At 37.0% G+C, this 18207-nt stretch overlaps 1 protein-coding gene across 1 annotated transcript; it reads right to left on the bottom strand.

Moving 5' to 3' along the window:
• Nucleotides 1-2786: 2786 nt before the first annotated feature.
• LOC110038286 (scarecrow-like protein 8) lies at nt 2787-4873 on the bottom strand. Its single transcript, XM_020743075.1, has one exon. It carries the CDS (start codon nt 4725-4727, stop codon nt 2943-2945), a length of 1785 nt encoding a protein of 594 aa, XP_020598734.1. The 5' UTR covers nt 4728-4873; the 3' UTR covers nt 2787-2942.
• Nucleotides 4874-18207: the final 13334 nt, after the last annotated feature.

Raw genomic sequence — 18207 nt, 5'->3', positions numbered from 1 at the left:
AATATATTCTACCATTTTGAATTTATCACCAGATGCCTTTCTCATCACCGTCCGTGCTACCAAAGCCCTCAACTTACACTAGCCGGGCGATCTATATGTGGCCACATTTTAAATATCTCCAGTTGATCACAAGGGTCTGAATACCATATGCAAGTCTCATGCCCTTGAGCATTGAGTTTTACTATAGGTTAAGTGGTGATAAGATAATTCTCACTAATATGTGTTTATTTAAAGGGTCTCGGATCATATCTTGGTGGGTCCTTAAGGATTTCATCTTTTTTTGTTTGGTTTTAGTGGTTATTATGTTTTGAGGATGATTTTCCTCAACAAATCATAGTAATCCTAAATGTCCTATGAAATGTCAAAAATTTCATAGACATTCAGGTGATAGCTTTGAACAAGCTTTAGGATTTCCTGGGCTAATTCCAAATTCATCTGACCTTGTCATATTGTTGAGATGAACAACTTGTTCAAATTGTACATTGTCATATTTTGAGTTGTACTCACTATTTTATGTCTTGATATTGGACATTTTTTTTATGTTATGGTAAAGATCATATGAATAAAACCCTAAGCGTACATTTGTAAAGTATTGGAAAGTTTACTCTTGCCCCTCAATTTGATTTGATCTTGTAGTGTTTTTAAGATGTTTCATTATCACTTATATTTTCTTCTTCAACTATATTTAAAATGACACCAAATCAAGCCTACGTCATATTCATCTTTCTCTTATTCTTTTCACATATATTTTCAAACAAATAAGAGAGTTATTGAACTAATATGTATGACATGAATATTCCTTGATTAATGCACTAAGATTGTCCAAAGAACTTATTGAACTTGACCAGTTGGCTCAACCAACTCCATTTGGCTAGGCTAAACTAGTTCTAGTTAGCTCTACTAGCTCTCTTGACCAGGCTCCACTTGGTTAGACAAGGTTCCAATTAGTCTGGCCTGATTTCACTCGGCCCACCCGACCGAGCTCCGTTTGATTTTTGTTCCTCTCTCTCTCCCTCTCTCTCTCTCTCTTTCTCTTTTTATCTCTTCTTATGTATACTTTATTGATTGGATATGATTCACGGACAAATTTGAAATCAACAAATAAATTATTATTGAATATTAAAATTTGGTGAAAAATTTTTCATTCTATTATACCATATTAAGAATTTAGTAAAAATCTAAATGTTGTGGGTGCCCACTCAAGCAACCCTCAGATTCCGCCACTGAGGTGGAGACAATGGATGGTGAGGTGTGAGAACTAGCCAACCAGCAAAGCAATAAAATGACAACAAATAGCAAATAAGGGAAGGGCAATCATAGCAATGGTGACGATGGTTGTTGCGGCGATGGACGAAGGTTAGCTAGGTGTTGACGACTGGTAAAGAAATGAGAGGGAGGTGGAAGTTTTGGTTTCATATGTGATATACGAGTTTGTGTGATGGAGAGCTCGTATTATTTAAATAGTAAGAAAAAAAAATTACTTTTGATGTTTTTGAGAGTAATTTGATTTATTTAAAAAACAATATTCACTTGCTATTAAACCCATGTTTAAGAAAAACATTTAAATAAACAAAAAATTCAAGTCACAAATATTCCTTTTCCTAGTAAGGCGAACATTTAAAAATAACAATTTTAAATTCTTCAGTTAATTTCAACTAATATACTAAGGGTCCGTTTGTGGCAGCTTGTGCGTTTCAGGATAAGCTACTTATCGTGAAACGCGGCCCGCGGGCTGGCCGCAGCGCTGCTTGCGTTTAGTGTAAAAACCGAAACGCAGTTTTGGATAAGCTGGTGAAACGCGCGAACCAAAAGGTATGATGGCTTTTTAAAAATGCCCCCCGCATTTATAAGTTACCCCAAACGGACCCTAAGCCTTAGTCATAAATTTAAATTGTGCAAAATAGCCACAATGTAAGAACATGGATCATCTTCATGAGTTATCTTTATGAGCAATGTAAGAAGTTTTTAGAAGGTTGAACATTGGTGCCATTTACTCCGTTTCTTAAAAGGTCACTTGCATAGTTTAGATCTCCAAGATTAATACTGAAGGAAATATTACCGTCCTATCTCGAACGAATGCTTGCCAGAACAAGTAATTCTTAAATAAAATTAACAAAAGCAGAAATTGCTGATAATCAGACGATATAAGACCAAATGGCAGCTTATTTATTGAATATTAAAGCATCACCATCTATGGAGAAAACTCTACAGTGGCGTCAAGAGCCTCCGCTTTATCCTCCACACGTGCAAGAGAGATACAAATGAAATCATAACCCGAATTGGAAAACCAGATGCGGCCCAAACTTTATTACCCAATTGGACTGTCTTTATCCCAATCTAGTCAGCCCAAAAAACCCACCCGAGACCAAATCAATCATTTCATTCTTATATCAAGTTATTTTATATTACTTCTTATTTGAGTTTGTCAACCCTAAAAACTTAATTTTTAGACTCCATAACACATCAATAAATCATAAAGCATAAGCCCAGCTGTCAGCCGGAGTTGCTGAAATCCTCAAACCTTGAAGAAACCCACTCGCCGTAAGCCACGTGGATAGTATTATTATTATTATTGTTATTAACATCACGCCATGACCACACAGCATACACTTAAGACAATGCACGCAGCCGGCCTCCTATTTCGTGTACACGAATGCAACCTTCGACTCCAAACTCGCTTTCCCACTAAACAAGAGCTTATGCACAGCTTCATAAATTATTTCACCCACTAATTCCACATAAACATCATTCCACAACAATACAGCAACATTTGATTGGCAGAATATCTTCTCAGCCATGAATGTCAAATAAATATAAAAAAACTACATTCAGATAATTAATTAAATTACCACTCTATTGAGAAGGAAAAAAAAAAAAAAGATTAAATTTTGAGGTTGCGTCCTCTAATCAAAGTTGATTACTTACTGATTAGTGATCTCCGCCTAACGCCATGCGGAGGCGACGGTGAGAACTCGGCCCACCCAACCGCAACCGAGCCACCCGGCCTCCTCCTTCAGTGTGAACCCTGGATTGTTTCGTATAGAGGAGAGACGAAGCTTGACAGCTTCGGTAACGGTGGAACAGAGAGGAACAGGGGTAAAACCAGCCATTCCCATCCGAGCTCTCCATTTGCCGTATACCTCGCAGCGTTCGATCCGGTCGGCGCCCTCACGAGCAATGGAGTTCGCCGCTTTGCGAGCGAGGCAAGCTTCAACTCTGGCCCGTTCGGTGCTTTCTCGGGTCGCGGTGGCGTCGAGTGACTCGAGCAGCGCGCCGAAATGAGCGCAGGCTTCAGCGAAACGTGTGGCGAGGGGGGCTGTGTTGCTGTTCATCTCCTGCTCTACCATGGTTACTATACGCGGGGAGAGGGATTTCACTCGCCGGAGAAGCTCGTCGCGGGGGTTCGCCGTCGATACACTTTCGTCTGCGATTCGGGAGAGGAAGAAGGCGAAGTTTACAACGAGGGCTTCACCTGGCTCGCAGGGCAGGGTGGTGTGGTTGAGATCTTGGATTCTGCTGTTCACGATGCTGAAGCGGAGACCAACCCCAAGTCGTTCGGCTAGTTTTGCAAGCCGGTCGCCAACAACTCTCAGATTGGTGGTTTCGTTGGCCTGAAGAGGTGAGACAGCTGTAATCTTTACACATGGAGGCAGTCGTGTGGGCGAACGCTGAACATAGCGCTCAGAGATGGCGTGAATGAGGGAAGCAAGCTGATCGCCCTGTCCGATGTCGAAATCAAGGACGTGGATTTTGGGGCTGTCTTTGGTAGCATCGAGAATGGAAAGATTGGCCGCCATGAAGCCGAGTTGGAAGCAGGGAGAGGCTTCGTAGAGCAAGTGGGAGGCAGTCTGGTGCTCTGCGCTGCAGACATCAGCTACCGGGAGTGAACTTCCAGGAGGCATTGGGTTCATTCGGGAGACGAGGGCAGCGACCATCATCGCCGTGAGTCGCTGGTCCGGATCGCCACGGGGATTCGCTGCCCGCTTCAAAACCGCTAGATTCGCCGCTGCGATTTCCTGATTCCCTTCTGTGATGGCTGTGGCGGTGTCCAGAAGCATCTGCCTCGAAGGCGTGGCCGATGAGGGCGTGCAGGAGGAAGAAGAACCTGAAGATGAGGAAGATGAGGTGGTCGGAGAAGGGGAGAGAGGGTGCAGATTTGCTACAGGGGCCATCGGCTGAGGTGGAGGCGGCGGAGACATGAGTTTCTCCATCGTTTCGTTCCACTCGTTACTCGTCACCGCAGAGCCAGAGATGCTTACCTCGTCCTCTTCGTCATCCAGCAGCTGCCTCTCCAACTCCAAGAGCCTGTTCGTCATACTTGATTTCTTCTCAGATTCTATCTCCGCATCAGCGATCGTCTCCTGAAATGACCATGTGGTCGAATTAGGATTCCCCTGCTCCACGAACGGCGCCGAAGCAGAGGCAGAGGAAACAGACGACAGAATCGAAGAAGTAGTGCTTGTTGAAGCAGCGGAGAGATACACGGAAGAAAGATGAGAGATCGGCGAAGGCGGGGTGAAATGGGTCTTCTGCTTCACAGACCTTACGTACATCGCGTGTTGCATCTGCTGCTGCCTCTCCATCTCCGTTAGAGACCTCTTCAAGAGCCCAGCAGCACCGATCACCGATCCACCGTCAGATCGCTGCTGGTACTGCATATGAACAGCGGATCCGGCCCCAAACCCAAACCCTCCCCGAAGATCTCGACTAGGAAACCCGGAAGCCATCTTGGCGGCGACGCCGGTTTCGATCTCCGGCTTCACTTTCCGTCGACGGCGGTGGGAATCTAACAGAAAACCACACAAAATGGACAGAACGGCCGCGCAGCTTTCTCTGTAACTCGAATCCTCCAATTAAAGCGCACCAATTCCATCTCCTCTTATATACACGCATACATCTCAACCCACTTTCCTTTTTTTTTGATTTAAATAATTATTGATATAACAAATATATAATAGGCAATAAATGAATATAATAAGCCGACAGGTGAGACCTTAATGACGCTTTCTACGCGGACAACCGGTGCTTGCCGGTGGACTTACCCCTAAGGAACTGCCACTTGTCGGTCGCCCAATTCAAAATTTGTAAAGATGGGCTACGTTGGCGACTCTCCGCCACTCGAATCTCCTCGCGATCAGCCTTCCCTTTCTTTTTTCAAAATGATCACTGCCGACGGACGAAATTACCCCTCCACCCCTAGACCCGGAAACTACAGATAACAGTATACGTACAGTTGGAAATGTTGAAAATCCTAAGGGTATTATGGGACGGACTACTTTAGTACCAAAGGGTATGCAGCTGGAGGGGTAAAATAGTTGGAGAACCAAACCATCCAACGACCCCACACCTGCCTTGCTCGCCTCAGGTAAGCTGAATGCTGAACCCCCCTCCGTCTGACACGTGTGCAGTCACATAAACGAATGTTCTCTGCTTCATGCTGGGACCCGCCGCTCTCTTCGCCGGCCTGGGCCCCACACCCTTATATTTCTCGTCCATACCCCGAGTTTTCTGCACCCACGTTATCACCCAACCGTCAGCGCTTTCAAACCTGTTTTTTCAACCATATATATATATATACTTTAAGAAAAAAATAATTCGTGGCTCTCTAAATATTAATATAAAATTAACATATAAAATTGAGAGAGTAAAAGTGGATCTCAATATAAAAAGAAAAAATATATATATTAAGGATTCCTCTTTTCACATTACAACTTCGTACCAAAAAATTGTAAGAAAAACAATAATTCATATTGTATACCCAAAAAATACATAAGATACACTGTACCAAAAAGAAAAATATACCCAAAATTGACATGTACATCAAAATACAAAATGAGATCCAAAATAAGGCCTCAGATATGAGAAAAGCTCCAAATATATGTGTGTGTGTGTGTGCGCGTGTGTGTCTATATATATATGGCATTTAGTAGTCACTATATATATATATAGAATTTTATGTGAAAAAATGAAAAAGAAAAAAAGTTTATTTCTTGTTGATTTTTTGGTAATGGATTCAAACAAAATCCCAACTCGTTAACGTTGGTTTACACCCTATCTAACTGACAAGCGTTAAAGTGTTAGGTGGTCAGCTGCCGTAACGGACCCACACCTTCTAAGGTTTTTTCGTAATTTTCTTAAACCCGAAATATTAGGATTTATTAGCTAATCATCATTGTAGAGTTATCGCCTCTTTAATTACGTGTGCAAGGAGGTGGTTAGTGCGGCTGCAGGCTATTCACTCTTAATACACTCGTTAATTCATTTTTAAGTCCATAACTAACCTTGTAAGTTATAATACTCGGGTAATTAAAAAATTTTTAATTTTTAATCATGCTGAAAGTTTTCATCTTAATATGCTTAATTATAATAATAATTGACGGCGGTTATTCAGTTTTTGAAGCTAAGGAATAACTATGTATTCCGCGTCAGGACGAGTTTGGGGATGTTAATACATCATGACACTACAATAGCATGACACGATAGCTGACAGACGTTACAAGGCAGGCAGATGCAAAGCTCATCTCCTAGTTATTTATTTGAGTTTGATAGGGATTATTGAGACATTAATTTCTATTGATGTGGATTTAATTGAAATGTAAATGATTATAAATTCAAATGATCAAATAACACATAGTCTATCATAATATTTAAGATTAGGATTAGATTTATCCCATTTTTGAACTTCACTAAATGTGTTGTTAGAATGAATGTTTCAATGACTTCAATTTGGTTTCGAGGCTAAATATGTTTAAATCTTGCACTTTGATTATAGTGGGAAAGTTCATAATATTATATGACAGATCAGATGATCTTTGAATCTTGTGTGGTTATTATTAAAATAAGTGTTATGTTAAGAGGAATTCAAGATGTTTATAATCATTCCATTCTAACATCAATAAGTTAATTAAATGATTAAGCAATGATTGTGATATATAATCATGAGAACTTACACAAGTCATTTCATAGAGCTTTTGAAAACTTTGCCTAAAATAATTATATTATTACTTTAACAATAAAATAAAACTTGCATCATTTATATGGATGAGAAGAAAAAAAAAAAAAAAAAAGAGCAAAGAGATATTAAAAATTCAAACTTTGTTTAACAATCTATATTTGATGATCTTTAGCAATAGACTATTGTTATCATTAAACCATTGACCCTACTATGATTATAAATTACCACCACCCTATTGAACCTATAAGCCTATAATTGTCATGACCCGATTTGAAACTTGAAATATCAATGTGGAAACAAACGGTCAGATGAAGAAATTCATGAATAAATATAGGACTTATTTAAATGAAATTTTTCATAAACATTTAGGAGTCTTCCTAATCATAAACAAGACAGTTACATCCAAAGATTTATTTAATTAAAAATCCATTTAACTTCAATTTTATGACCGATATAAAAGAACTTCATCATCTTAACTATCTCTTAGGGCTCTTCGGTGGGATTAGACATAATACTATTATATATTCACTCAAAAGGAAATTTACTTGAAAATATTTAATAGCTATAATATGAGCTAAACAACTCAATGGTTATAAATATTTCTAAATTACAATAATTTATAATTAAAAAAAAAACTATACAAGAGGAAAGTAGTATGTATTCACATTCCTTTAAGAATCTAGGGCAAAAATAAAAAAATCAAATAATAAATGAAGCAGTTCTTATTTTATATGTTTATTTTACTCTTATTTATTTCATATAAAATATCAGTCACAAGTCACTATCTAATGTGTACGTTAAAGACATTAGCTTCTGCAGCCTTTTTTCGAAACCAACTTAAAGTAGAAGGTAGCTATTTTCATTTCTATTTCTATTAACATGCACATGTGCACGTCTTTCCTAACTAATATCATATAGGGTCACTGTTACATTTGTATATTTATATACATTGATATGCCATCAGCAAATTTTCATCCTTTGTCATGAATCTTGAGAAGCAACATGAATCTCGATTTAAGCGTTTGTGTGAGAAACATTGAAACTCTAATTAAAGATAATCCAAAACTCTAATTTCATCAAACATACAGTTAAACAGCTGGCTCGACAAGATGGACCCAAAGACACAAAGATTAACCTAATCTGAATCAAATCTAGCCCAAATCGAGCTTTTAAACTATTTTTAGAAGTCTTTGATGTGCAATCAAAAGGTCAAATGGATTTCAAATATGAAAAACATATAATTAAATAAGAAATATCAATGAGAAGAGTTCAACGAGCGTAAGATCACTCAATTATAATATCGTTAAGGCATTTAAATGTCTACAAAACATCATACAATCATGGCATTATCTCATGATCATCTGATTGTGTGGATCATCTGATTGTGTGGTCTAGATTTTTTTTTTTGGGTAGGAAGGCTACTCCAAGACTTTATATATTGAACCCTTACCCTATCATGAAGGCGACCTAGGCCTTGAACCAAAAGACTGAAGCGTGCAGGAGGATCAGGTGAAAGAGTTAAGTTCAAGTGTTGTTTTTGTACCGAATATCCAACAAACGCTTCCCGCTCCTGTAATCGCTGACCACCGCTCGTTGGTCATCGTCAACTGCCATAGGCACTCCCTGCATGTTGCAATAAAGCATTGTGTGGAGTCAAGACTTATGAAGCATTGTGCAGAGTCACGATCAATATCGCTGAGTAATGAAGCATTCTACAGAGTAACACACATCCTCAACGTGATGTATATTGACGCTCTAACAACTACTCAAAACTGCAACCGCTCCCGACCACTATGCAAAAAAAAATTTTAGTTTACAAACATTGTACTTTGAGGAACTGTGCAAACCTTTCCTGCTTATGGGATAAGGTCTTAGACAAGTAATCAATCGCTCATAGTGGATTATTTCAACAGGGCTAGGGTCGGTGATTTTTTTCCTTTTAGGTTTTCCACATAATAACTTATGATGTCTATTTCTATCAATTTTACTACTTGATTGTGTGTTGAAATTTTGTGCAATACTTGACCTAAAATAATCACTCCATTGTTGTGAATTTTTCGGTATACATCAATTTGGCATCATTCTTGGGACACCACTTAAGGGCTTGCAAAAATTATTGAATGACCACTAGATGTAACACTCACAATAACGAAGGACCCCGCTCTAATACAAACCATTTTAGGGGATAATCATAAAGCCAAGGATGTTAATTATCTTTATTTTCTCTCCTTTGAAGACATTATTCTACTGGTGAAGGCTCAATAGGTCTCTTTTTAGAGGATCAAGGAGTATAATGGAGAAACATCAAGATGAGATTTTTTAGCTCTTGCGTGATGCCCGACAATTGATGTTGCATAGTCAAATGGAGCACATTTACCAGTAGTTAGGATGTCAACGAGAAATTTCTTAATCAAGTATGGTCATACATGTTCCCCACTACTTGATAGAATCCTTTCTCTACTAGGATGGGATGTCGACCTCCTTGATACTGGGAGTTCCACTCACCTATCCCACATAGCTAGGATGGTTGTACACCCTCCGGTGCTCACGAGAAACTTTGCTCTACCATATCTTATCGTTGCTTATTGTAGTCTAATTTGTGATAAGCTACGACGCCTTTTCAGAAAAAGTTTCTTCTAGAAGATAATGATCACTTCCCCACCCATCATTACTTTCTAGAGTCTTCACCATTGACTGAGGCAGTTCTCCAACACCTCATCCAAAAGTATTTCAAAATCCTGAGCATAGGTTCCTATAAAGATGTATATGATCCCTACGGTCACGTTGACACCTATTGAGCCATCATGGACATTTAGCCTATCTGTGATGCACTTGTCTATCAAATGTTCTTTGTCACTCTCAAGATTTAAGCTCACACCTAGTTCTACTCTCTCCAGGAGGGCACTATCAATAGTTTTAACAAGCCTATCAGGAAATTAATAGAGCACTTCTTAAACAACAAAATGATCATCAAATATTCATTAGTTCTCTCAAAAATTCATTAGAAAGGGGGAAAATTGCTAAAACACTAATTTTGCAAATTCTCTGACAAAGTTGATCAAATTCTAGGGATGGATATGGAATCACTGAGAGGAGTTTTCCTTGATTAGCTGCATTCCTTCTTAATCTAGTCACCTTGTTTCACTTTTGTTATATACAAGACCTATGGTGTCTCCTTTAGCATTCTTTATTCCCTGAGATAATATGTAAATCTAAATTCAAATCTCTTGAAGTTTAGGGGCTCCTCATTCCTTTTCTAGCTCTTAGGTTGGTTGTATTTGTTGGCCTCATTTTTTTATGAGGTCCTTCTTACCCTTCTTCTCTCTAGAGCTCAAAGTCTAGCCTTAAGATTTTTTTAGAGGCTCTTCTAGATGGCTAATGGTGGAACCAAAACACAAAATAGAATTTCAAACATCTCTTCACTCTTTAGGGTTCATATGCTTGGCTTCAAATCATTAACATTTGGTTGAGTTGGTTAAAGCTAAGTCATTGAGACATAAGCTGAGTGCAAATAAGGTTGGAAATGCCTTGGGCAACCCTTACCCTAGAGGCCGATGTCTCCCAGGCAATTTGCACTTCCCCTTCACAACCCCTAGAGTAAGCATTTCCTTGATTCATAAAAGAACACAGAGTATGATGAAAAATTAAGGTTTTCAAGGTGTTGTTTGGTTATTTTTCAACTCTAAGTGAGGTTCTGGTCAAATTATCGATCAAATGTTGTTTTTCCCCCCTATGATTATGTTTTCTTCCTAAGGTTTTGTTCTCCCTTACCAGACTTTAATTGTGATTGAGAAGGTATATTTTGAACAAATGAGACTAAGTTTCTTAATTTAAATTTCTCATATTAAAGATTTACTTTTATTCCCATTATGGTAATAAAAGTATCTTTCAAACAAAAGAATTTAGATTTTTCTAAAAAAAGTAATTTTGTCATTCAAAATATATGGGAATACAAGTTTATCTTTCTTATGAGTTATTTAAATTAAGATAGCCCAAGAATTATATACTCAGAAGTTTGAGGATACGAAATCATACGTTTTGGGGCAAAACATACTTATTCATGTAATCACTCAATTTTGTAAATATATAAGCCTTGCCTTGGCTAAACAAGTGAGAGAGCCTCACAAGCTTATATATGCATATTGAATTGAAATATAAAAGTATTTTAATGGTTTGATTTAAAATTTAAAAGAACTACATTCTTAGAGTACTTTTGATTCATATAAAAATTATTTTCCATTTTGATACTAAATTTTCATTTTGAAACTGACAAATTAGATTTTGAAGTGAATATTAAAATATATACATTTAAAAATTAGATTTCAAAGTGAATTTCAATTTTGGAACTGAAAAATTAGATTTTGAAGTGAATTTTCATTTTCAACATTCAAATTAGACTTCATATTGAGGATACACTAAAAACTCTTAAATCATACAAAATATTTCTATCTGAGCACATATTTCGAGGTGTACAGTTAATGGCGTAGGGGCGGAAGCGATTAGAATGATCGATTCTATGATTGACTTTACAATTGAAAATTAATCACAAAATAAATATATCTATGAGCTACAATTGCAAAAAATATTAGAAAGAGACATCAGAATGTCTAATAAACCTTTAGAATATTTTTTTTCTTAATACAAAACAACGTTGATCGCTAAAAAAATGACTGATTTTAATTTTTAATCGAATAAAAAGTGAATAAGAAAATGACCTAAGCTTCAAGCTAGAAATTTTGGATTAAATTTTTTTAGAAACGAAAACAGTTAAGCTCGAAATCAAAACATTAACAAATTACTGAAGATGTAACGGATATCGAAGATCAATAATCTGTGTTAAATTATTTTAAATTTTCAGATCTAATATATTCTGCCATCATAGCTACACCAAATCCTGCACAAATTCATTTCTATTGCATTTTAATTTTCAAGTAGATTGTCAATCATTAAATTAATCATTCTCATCTCCGCAAACCCCATATATAAGAAAATATTTCAAATGATGTAAGAGTTGACACTGCATCATCCACTGTGAAAGTAGACTTCACAATCGAGAAAATAATGACAACTTTTACATCATATGAAATATCTTCTTTAAAGAAAATATTTCAAGGTGTGCAGTTAATCGTGTAAGGGGCTACGAGAACGAGAATGCTTAGTTATATGATTAGCTATACAGCTGTAAATGAAATATGAAACAAATATGCCCACAATATGATTGGAGTAGCTATAATTGCATACAATATTAGAAAGAGATGACAGTGAAATTAACCATCTTTGACATACCTAATATCAATATGATGCTAAACGATCCGACTGAAAGTCGATTCAAAAGAAATTTGATCCAAAATTAATTTTCGAGCCATTATCGTTGTTCATGCTAAATTCACAGACCTACCCAAGGTATGAAATCATATTATGGATCGATCATACTGAACTTTGACACGACATAGTGTGGACGACATTTAAAGTGACCGAACTATCTAAGATGACTCTCCCCAAACCAGATAATAGCCTATTCATGGTGTTATGACAGTCAAAAATCGATGAGCAATGAACATTAATACAAATTCTACTTCTAATCTTGTCTTTCACTGTAGCTACACCAATACTTTCATGAATATACTTCTTTCACATTTTCTCTTCAATTGTAAACCCATTGATAAATCAAAGTATTCTCTTCTTCGCAATGTTTATATAGTTTATTTGGTCACTTCCAAACATATTCTGATTGGATTTAAGTTATTAAAATTTAGTAAATCTTGTCATTTCTAATTTGCTAAATCATGAATGATTTAAATCCAGAGAACTGTGGCAACATATCCAACACTGAAACTATATTTTCTTACGTACAAACTACAATTCTTAATTATTGTGTATCTAACACCTATACTGTAATTTTTATATACAAACCACACAATTCTTATGTAATACCTATATAACACCTAAACTTCAATTCTTACATAAATGGGCTATTTGGTGAAATAGAAGGAAGGATTTATGTGATCTTTTTTTGGCCGTTGGGCAGGATTTAGCATAAATCCTGTTTAAAAGCTGCTACCAAACAGCCCCAAATATTTAAATTTCTCTTATGCTTCTCTTTTAAAGGCTAACATTCTACGCCATTGAAGGTTGAGGATCTCACTACCGTCTTATAAAATTTTTATTTAAGTCTAAGCGGTAACTAACCAACTTGAAATCTACTAATCACATCCCCATCTATATCACCATCACTTTGATGAAAAGACTCCAAATATCTAAAACGTTCACACCTTTTAATGATTTGATCACCCGTACTTACAACTCTACCATTAGAGCTACTACTACAAAAATTACATTATATGTATTCAGTTCTAGATCAACTCAAACGAAGGCCTTTAGACTCTAATGTCGACCTCCATAAATTAAGGGGGTGTTTGGTATGATCTTTTTAACATGATTTAAGATAACTTTAACTAAAATCCTACCAAAAACAAAAAATAAGTTAGAAAAATTTGCCGTTAAGTTAAATCCAATTTTGATTGTTCCGTTTATTAAATCAAGATATACTAAATTAACTTATTAGTTGGATTTAGCAGATTTAACGCAGGAAAAAATATTTCAAATATATTTATGTCAAACACCTCAAATAGATTTTTTTGGACTTAACCTTAAATGAGCCAAACACCTCAAATAAAATTATGCCAAATACCTTAATTTATTCCACAAGCTTCAACTCTCTCAATCCAGTAAATCCTGCTTCCTATGAGATTTGGTAAATCCTACATTTAAGGCAATATGAAGCAAAAAACGAGATTAAAGAACCTATAGGATTTACAGAAGCATTTTTTGTCATTTGGCATGATTTAGCTTAAACCCTATATAAATCCTGTACCAAATAGCCCCTACACATCAGATGAATTTAACTGGATCTAAACTTAATTTAATCAAACGTCATTTCAGATTTAATAAATTCAAATTATTAGATCTAGTAAACCTATTTAACTTAAATCTTACTTGCAGCCAAACACTCCCAAGTCTCATCCATAAGAAGGATATCAATGGAAAAAAATATACACTGAGGTACATCCTCATGTAAATATCCAGTAAGAGCATCCATAATGAAAGCAAAAAAGAACGACTAACCATACCTGCGAGCGTCGGAGCAGTGGAGTCGTTGGAGCTAGGGTCGCTGAAGCTGCGATCGATGGAGCGCTGGAGTCACTAGGAGAGAGGAAGGGAGGATTAGGGCACAGGGAGAGACCAAGACAGAGAAGGAGAGGATTAGGGCAAGACCGAGGGCATCGAATTTCAGTGATATAAATGATTAGTTCCGACGACGTACAAGTGGTTTAAAATCTGTTGGTTATTAACTTTAATACCGATGCATTTGTCACTACTTATTTAAAAACCTCATCGGTTAACACCTCGCCAAATAGCTGGTTTGTAAATAAACGACTATATAAGATCGGTTATTATTTGCTTATAACTGACGGTATAATACGTCAGTAATAATAAAAACCGTCAGAAAAAAATTTACTGCTAAAAAGCGGAGGTATGTCATATTGTTATGCCGTTTGAAATAACTCATCACATAAGCCGTCACAAAATCTTTAGAAAATAGGATATTTTTACTAACGTAAGTTAAACCGTCAATTTTATTGATTTTTCTTGTCGCGATTGCGCAGCCTTTAGTAATTCATAAAATTTTTTATCTTTAACTTTCAAGTGATCTTCACTATTTTATATAAACTGAGGGTCCATAATATCAAAAATTATTTCTTTATAATTTATTCTTTGATATTTATTTAATGGTGCAGAGCTTGTTGATGCACCAACTTAAGAGGAGGGAGGCTTTAGGCAACAGATAAAGTCAAGAGTAGAAACTCCAAAGAGTAAAAATTTTACCTTGAAATCTATGTAACATTCAAGCTTAATGTCATATTTGGATATCTTCATTTAAAAAGAAGAAATTTGAACAAATAGTGAGAAAATACAGCTCAAGCTTGAGAACTTATTTCCAGCGGGCATGTCGCTGAAAACTTCTACGTGTGTTTGCGATGACCAAGGAATTATAAAAACATGTAAATCTTAAACAATCTCAAGTTATTCTATAAGGTGCAATGTCAAGGGCACATAAATTCAAAGAAACAGGAGCTTAAAATTTTAATCTTGAGAGGAGCTAAAAACACATTGAAATTTCATTTTTCCCTATTTCATGCAACACGTAACCCAGCTACCAAATAAATTATAATAGAATGGAAAGAATAATGAGTTGCTCAACCATCATATTGCCAAATGAAAACTTGAAGTTGACAAAACCCTTGATTATTGAATTTCAAGTCAATATTTAGTTCTAGAACACGTTTGCACACACATATATGTTAGAGATGGAGTCCGATCTGCCTCTCGATTTCCCGCTCATGCTCGCGTCGCGATCCCAACCCTACTCCGCTCCCGATTGCGAAACTCCCGCTCCTCTGTCGCCAATCGTCGCGACATCTCCAGCGACCCTGCGGTTACGAGAACCGCTCCCGCCTCCGTTCACGTCTTCTGCCTTTTCTTAGCCCAAAAGCATCGCTTCGCCTCCTTTTATCGTGAAAAAGGAGCGGCCTCCTGTAGTTTTTGAAGTCACGACAGCCTTTTGTGCTCTTCTTTAGTTTCTTTGGGATAGAAGGAAGTAAAGAGCAAGAAGTAGTTCCTTGCGGAAGAAGGAAGAAGAAAGAAGAAGAAGGGGATTGTTCTCCCTTAGCTTATTCTTGGTAGCTTGTGGCAGAAGATAAATTGAGTTTATTTCTCTTGTAAGTTATCTTCTTTGGTGTATCTCAGTGAAGAGTTTCTTCGGTGTATCTCGATTTAAAGAGAGAAGAAGAGAGAGAGCAATGAAGTGAGAAATTCATCTTTGTAAGTCGAGGTGATCGACTGGTATAAATTCCTCAAGTAGTAAAATCCTTTGCAACTCCGTTGCAACTCCGTGGATCCGTGGATGTAGGCAATTTGGCGAACCACGTAAATCTGTGTGTTCCGCTGTGTTGTTCTTTTATGATGTAAATTTTCACGTTATATTTTTCGTTTCGTCAATCGTTCTCCTGTTTGATTTCTATATATATACCACAACAACTGATATATATATTTAGATCCCGTAACAAATGGTATCAGAGCTTTGTTCGGATCTGAGAAAAAATGATGGCTACAGATGAAGTGAATGTTTCAGGAATCGAGAAATTTGATAGCAAAAATTTTAGTTATTGGAGGATGGAGATAGAAGACTTCCTCTATGGAAAGAAAATTCATCTTCCGTTATTGGGGAAAAGAACTGAAATGATAAATGAGGCTGAATAAAATTTGTTGGATGGACAAGTTCTTGGGGTTATTTGATTGACGCTATCGAGGTCCGTTGCACACAACGTCGTCAAGGAGAGGACAACTGTATATCTCATGAGAGCCTTATCAGGTATGTATGAAAACCATCAACGAATAACAAAGTGTACTTGATGAAGAAGTTATTCAATTTGAAGATGGCGGAAGGTGTTTCTGTTGCTCAACACCTCAATGATTTCAATATTATCATAAGTCAATTGTCGTATGTTGAAATTGATTTTGATGATGAAATAAGTGCGCCAATATTGTTGGCATCGTTGCCAAATAGTTGGAAAACCATGAGAATGGCATTTAGCAGTTCTGCAGGTAAATCTAAACTGAAATGTGATGATATTTGTGATTTGATTTTGGCTAAGGAGGTGCGCAGGAAAGATTCTAGCGAGATCTCAGGTACGAGTTCGACACTGAATGTTGATTTCAGAGGGAGATGACATGAGATGAACTCAAATAAAAGGAGATAAATAATAAAAGTATGGTCAACAGACAATTTGCTGGAATTGTGGCAAGGCTGACCACATAAAGAGGAATAATAAGAATCCCAAGAAGATGGAGAATGATAGCGCAAATGTGGTATCTGAAGAGGTACATGATGCACTATTGCTGGTTGTTCATAGTTCTGTTGATGATGGAAGTGAATAGGATAGTGGGTCAGACAGTTGGTGGAGAACCACAAAGCAATGAAGAAATCTTGCAAGAAGAAAGTTCGAGCAAGTGGGAGCTGGCAGAACTTTCATCAGGGAAGAAGGCATTACACAACAAATGGGTGTACCGGGTGAAGACAGAACGTGATGACAGTAAGAAGTACAAGGCTAGACTTGTTGAAAAAGGCTTTCAGCAGAGGAAGGATATTGCCCATGCAGTGGGAGTTGTAAGCAAAGACAAGAGTAATCCAAAAAATAGTTTGGAGGTGCAAAGCTATTTGGGCCCTACCGATATGTTGACTAAGGGTGTTACTCTTGAGAAACTGAAGTTGTGCACAACGTTAGTTGGTATTCTGGAGTGAAGAAATAGGCTTTGAGTTGCAGATGTGGATGATTCAAGTTGTAGGATTCATGGTGGAGGATTCATGTTTGAAGAAAAAAGGCGACACCTCTAGTGGAGGATGTTGACCTCACTTTTGGTTGAGGTTTAGTTTTCCCTCTTTAGTTGTCTAAGGAATAACCATAGGATTTTCCTGTTGACTATTCTTAGAAAAACTAGAAATGAACCTAAAATGAACCCTCACCATTAGAAATTTTAAACTCCTTTTTGCTCAACTTGAAGTTTCATATACTTGTCCCAACCTCTAGCACTTAGTAGGTGAGGTCAGTATGAGAGAGCTCAAGATGAGTCCCCATATGACTGATTGACCTTAGGGTTGGCTTTGGGTGTTGGTTTGGAGCTGGTTAACTCACTTGCACCCACTTGCACTCACTGTCACTCACTATCACTTAGATTCACTCGCAATCCTAAAATCCAAAATTGTTGACTTTGACCTCTTGAGAGAAACCCACTAGCCCTAGAATAGGATTTAGCTAAAGACTAGTACATAGAGGACCCCAATGGGGATTCCATTGGTCCATAGCTCACATATGGTGGTTGACACCACAATTCTACCAAAAATATTCAATTTGACCTTTTACCCCCAAACCTACCCAAATTACCTAAACACTCCCAAATCCCAAATTTGGCCAAAAATCCCAATTTCACTCAAAAATACCCAAGTTTGTACAAAAATCATTTCAAACCATTTCAAAATACCCAAATTACCTAAAACCACAAAAAATTCCAAATTTACCAAAATACCCCCAAAATTGGCAAAATTACAAAAATACCCTAGGCACCCCAAACTTTACTGAAACCTCCAAAATCACTTTAAATGTTTCCAAAACCAATTTGGACCCTCCAATTGA

Source organism: Phalaenopsis equestris, unplaced genomic scaffold (assembly GCF_001263595.1).
Source record: "Phalaenopsis equestris unplaced genomic scaffold, ASM126359v1 Scaffold232362, whole genome shotgun sequence".
NCBI classification, from domain to species: domain Eukaryota; kingdom Viridiplantae; phylum Streptophyta; class Magnoliopsida; order Asparagales; family Orchidaceae; genus Phalaenopsis; species Phalaenopsis equestris.
Note: the sequence above shows the minus strand (reverse complement) of the source record. Positions and strands in the feature narration are given on the sequence as shown.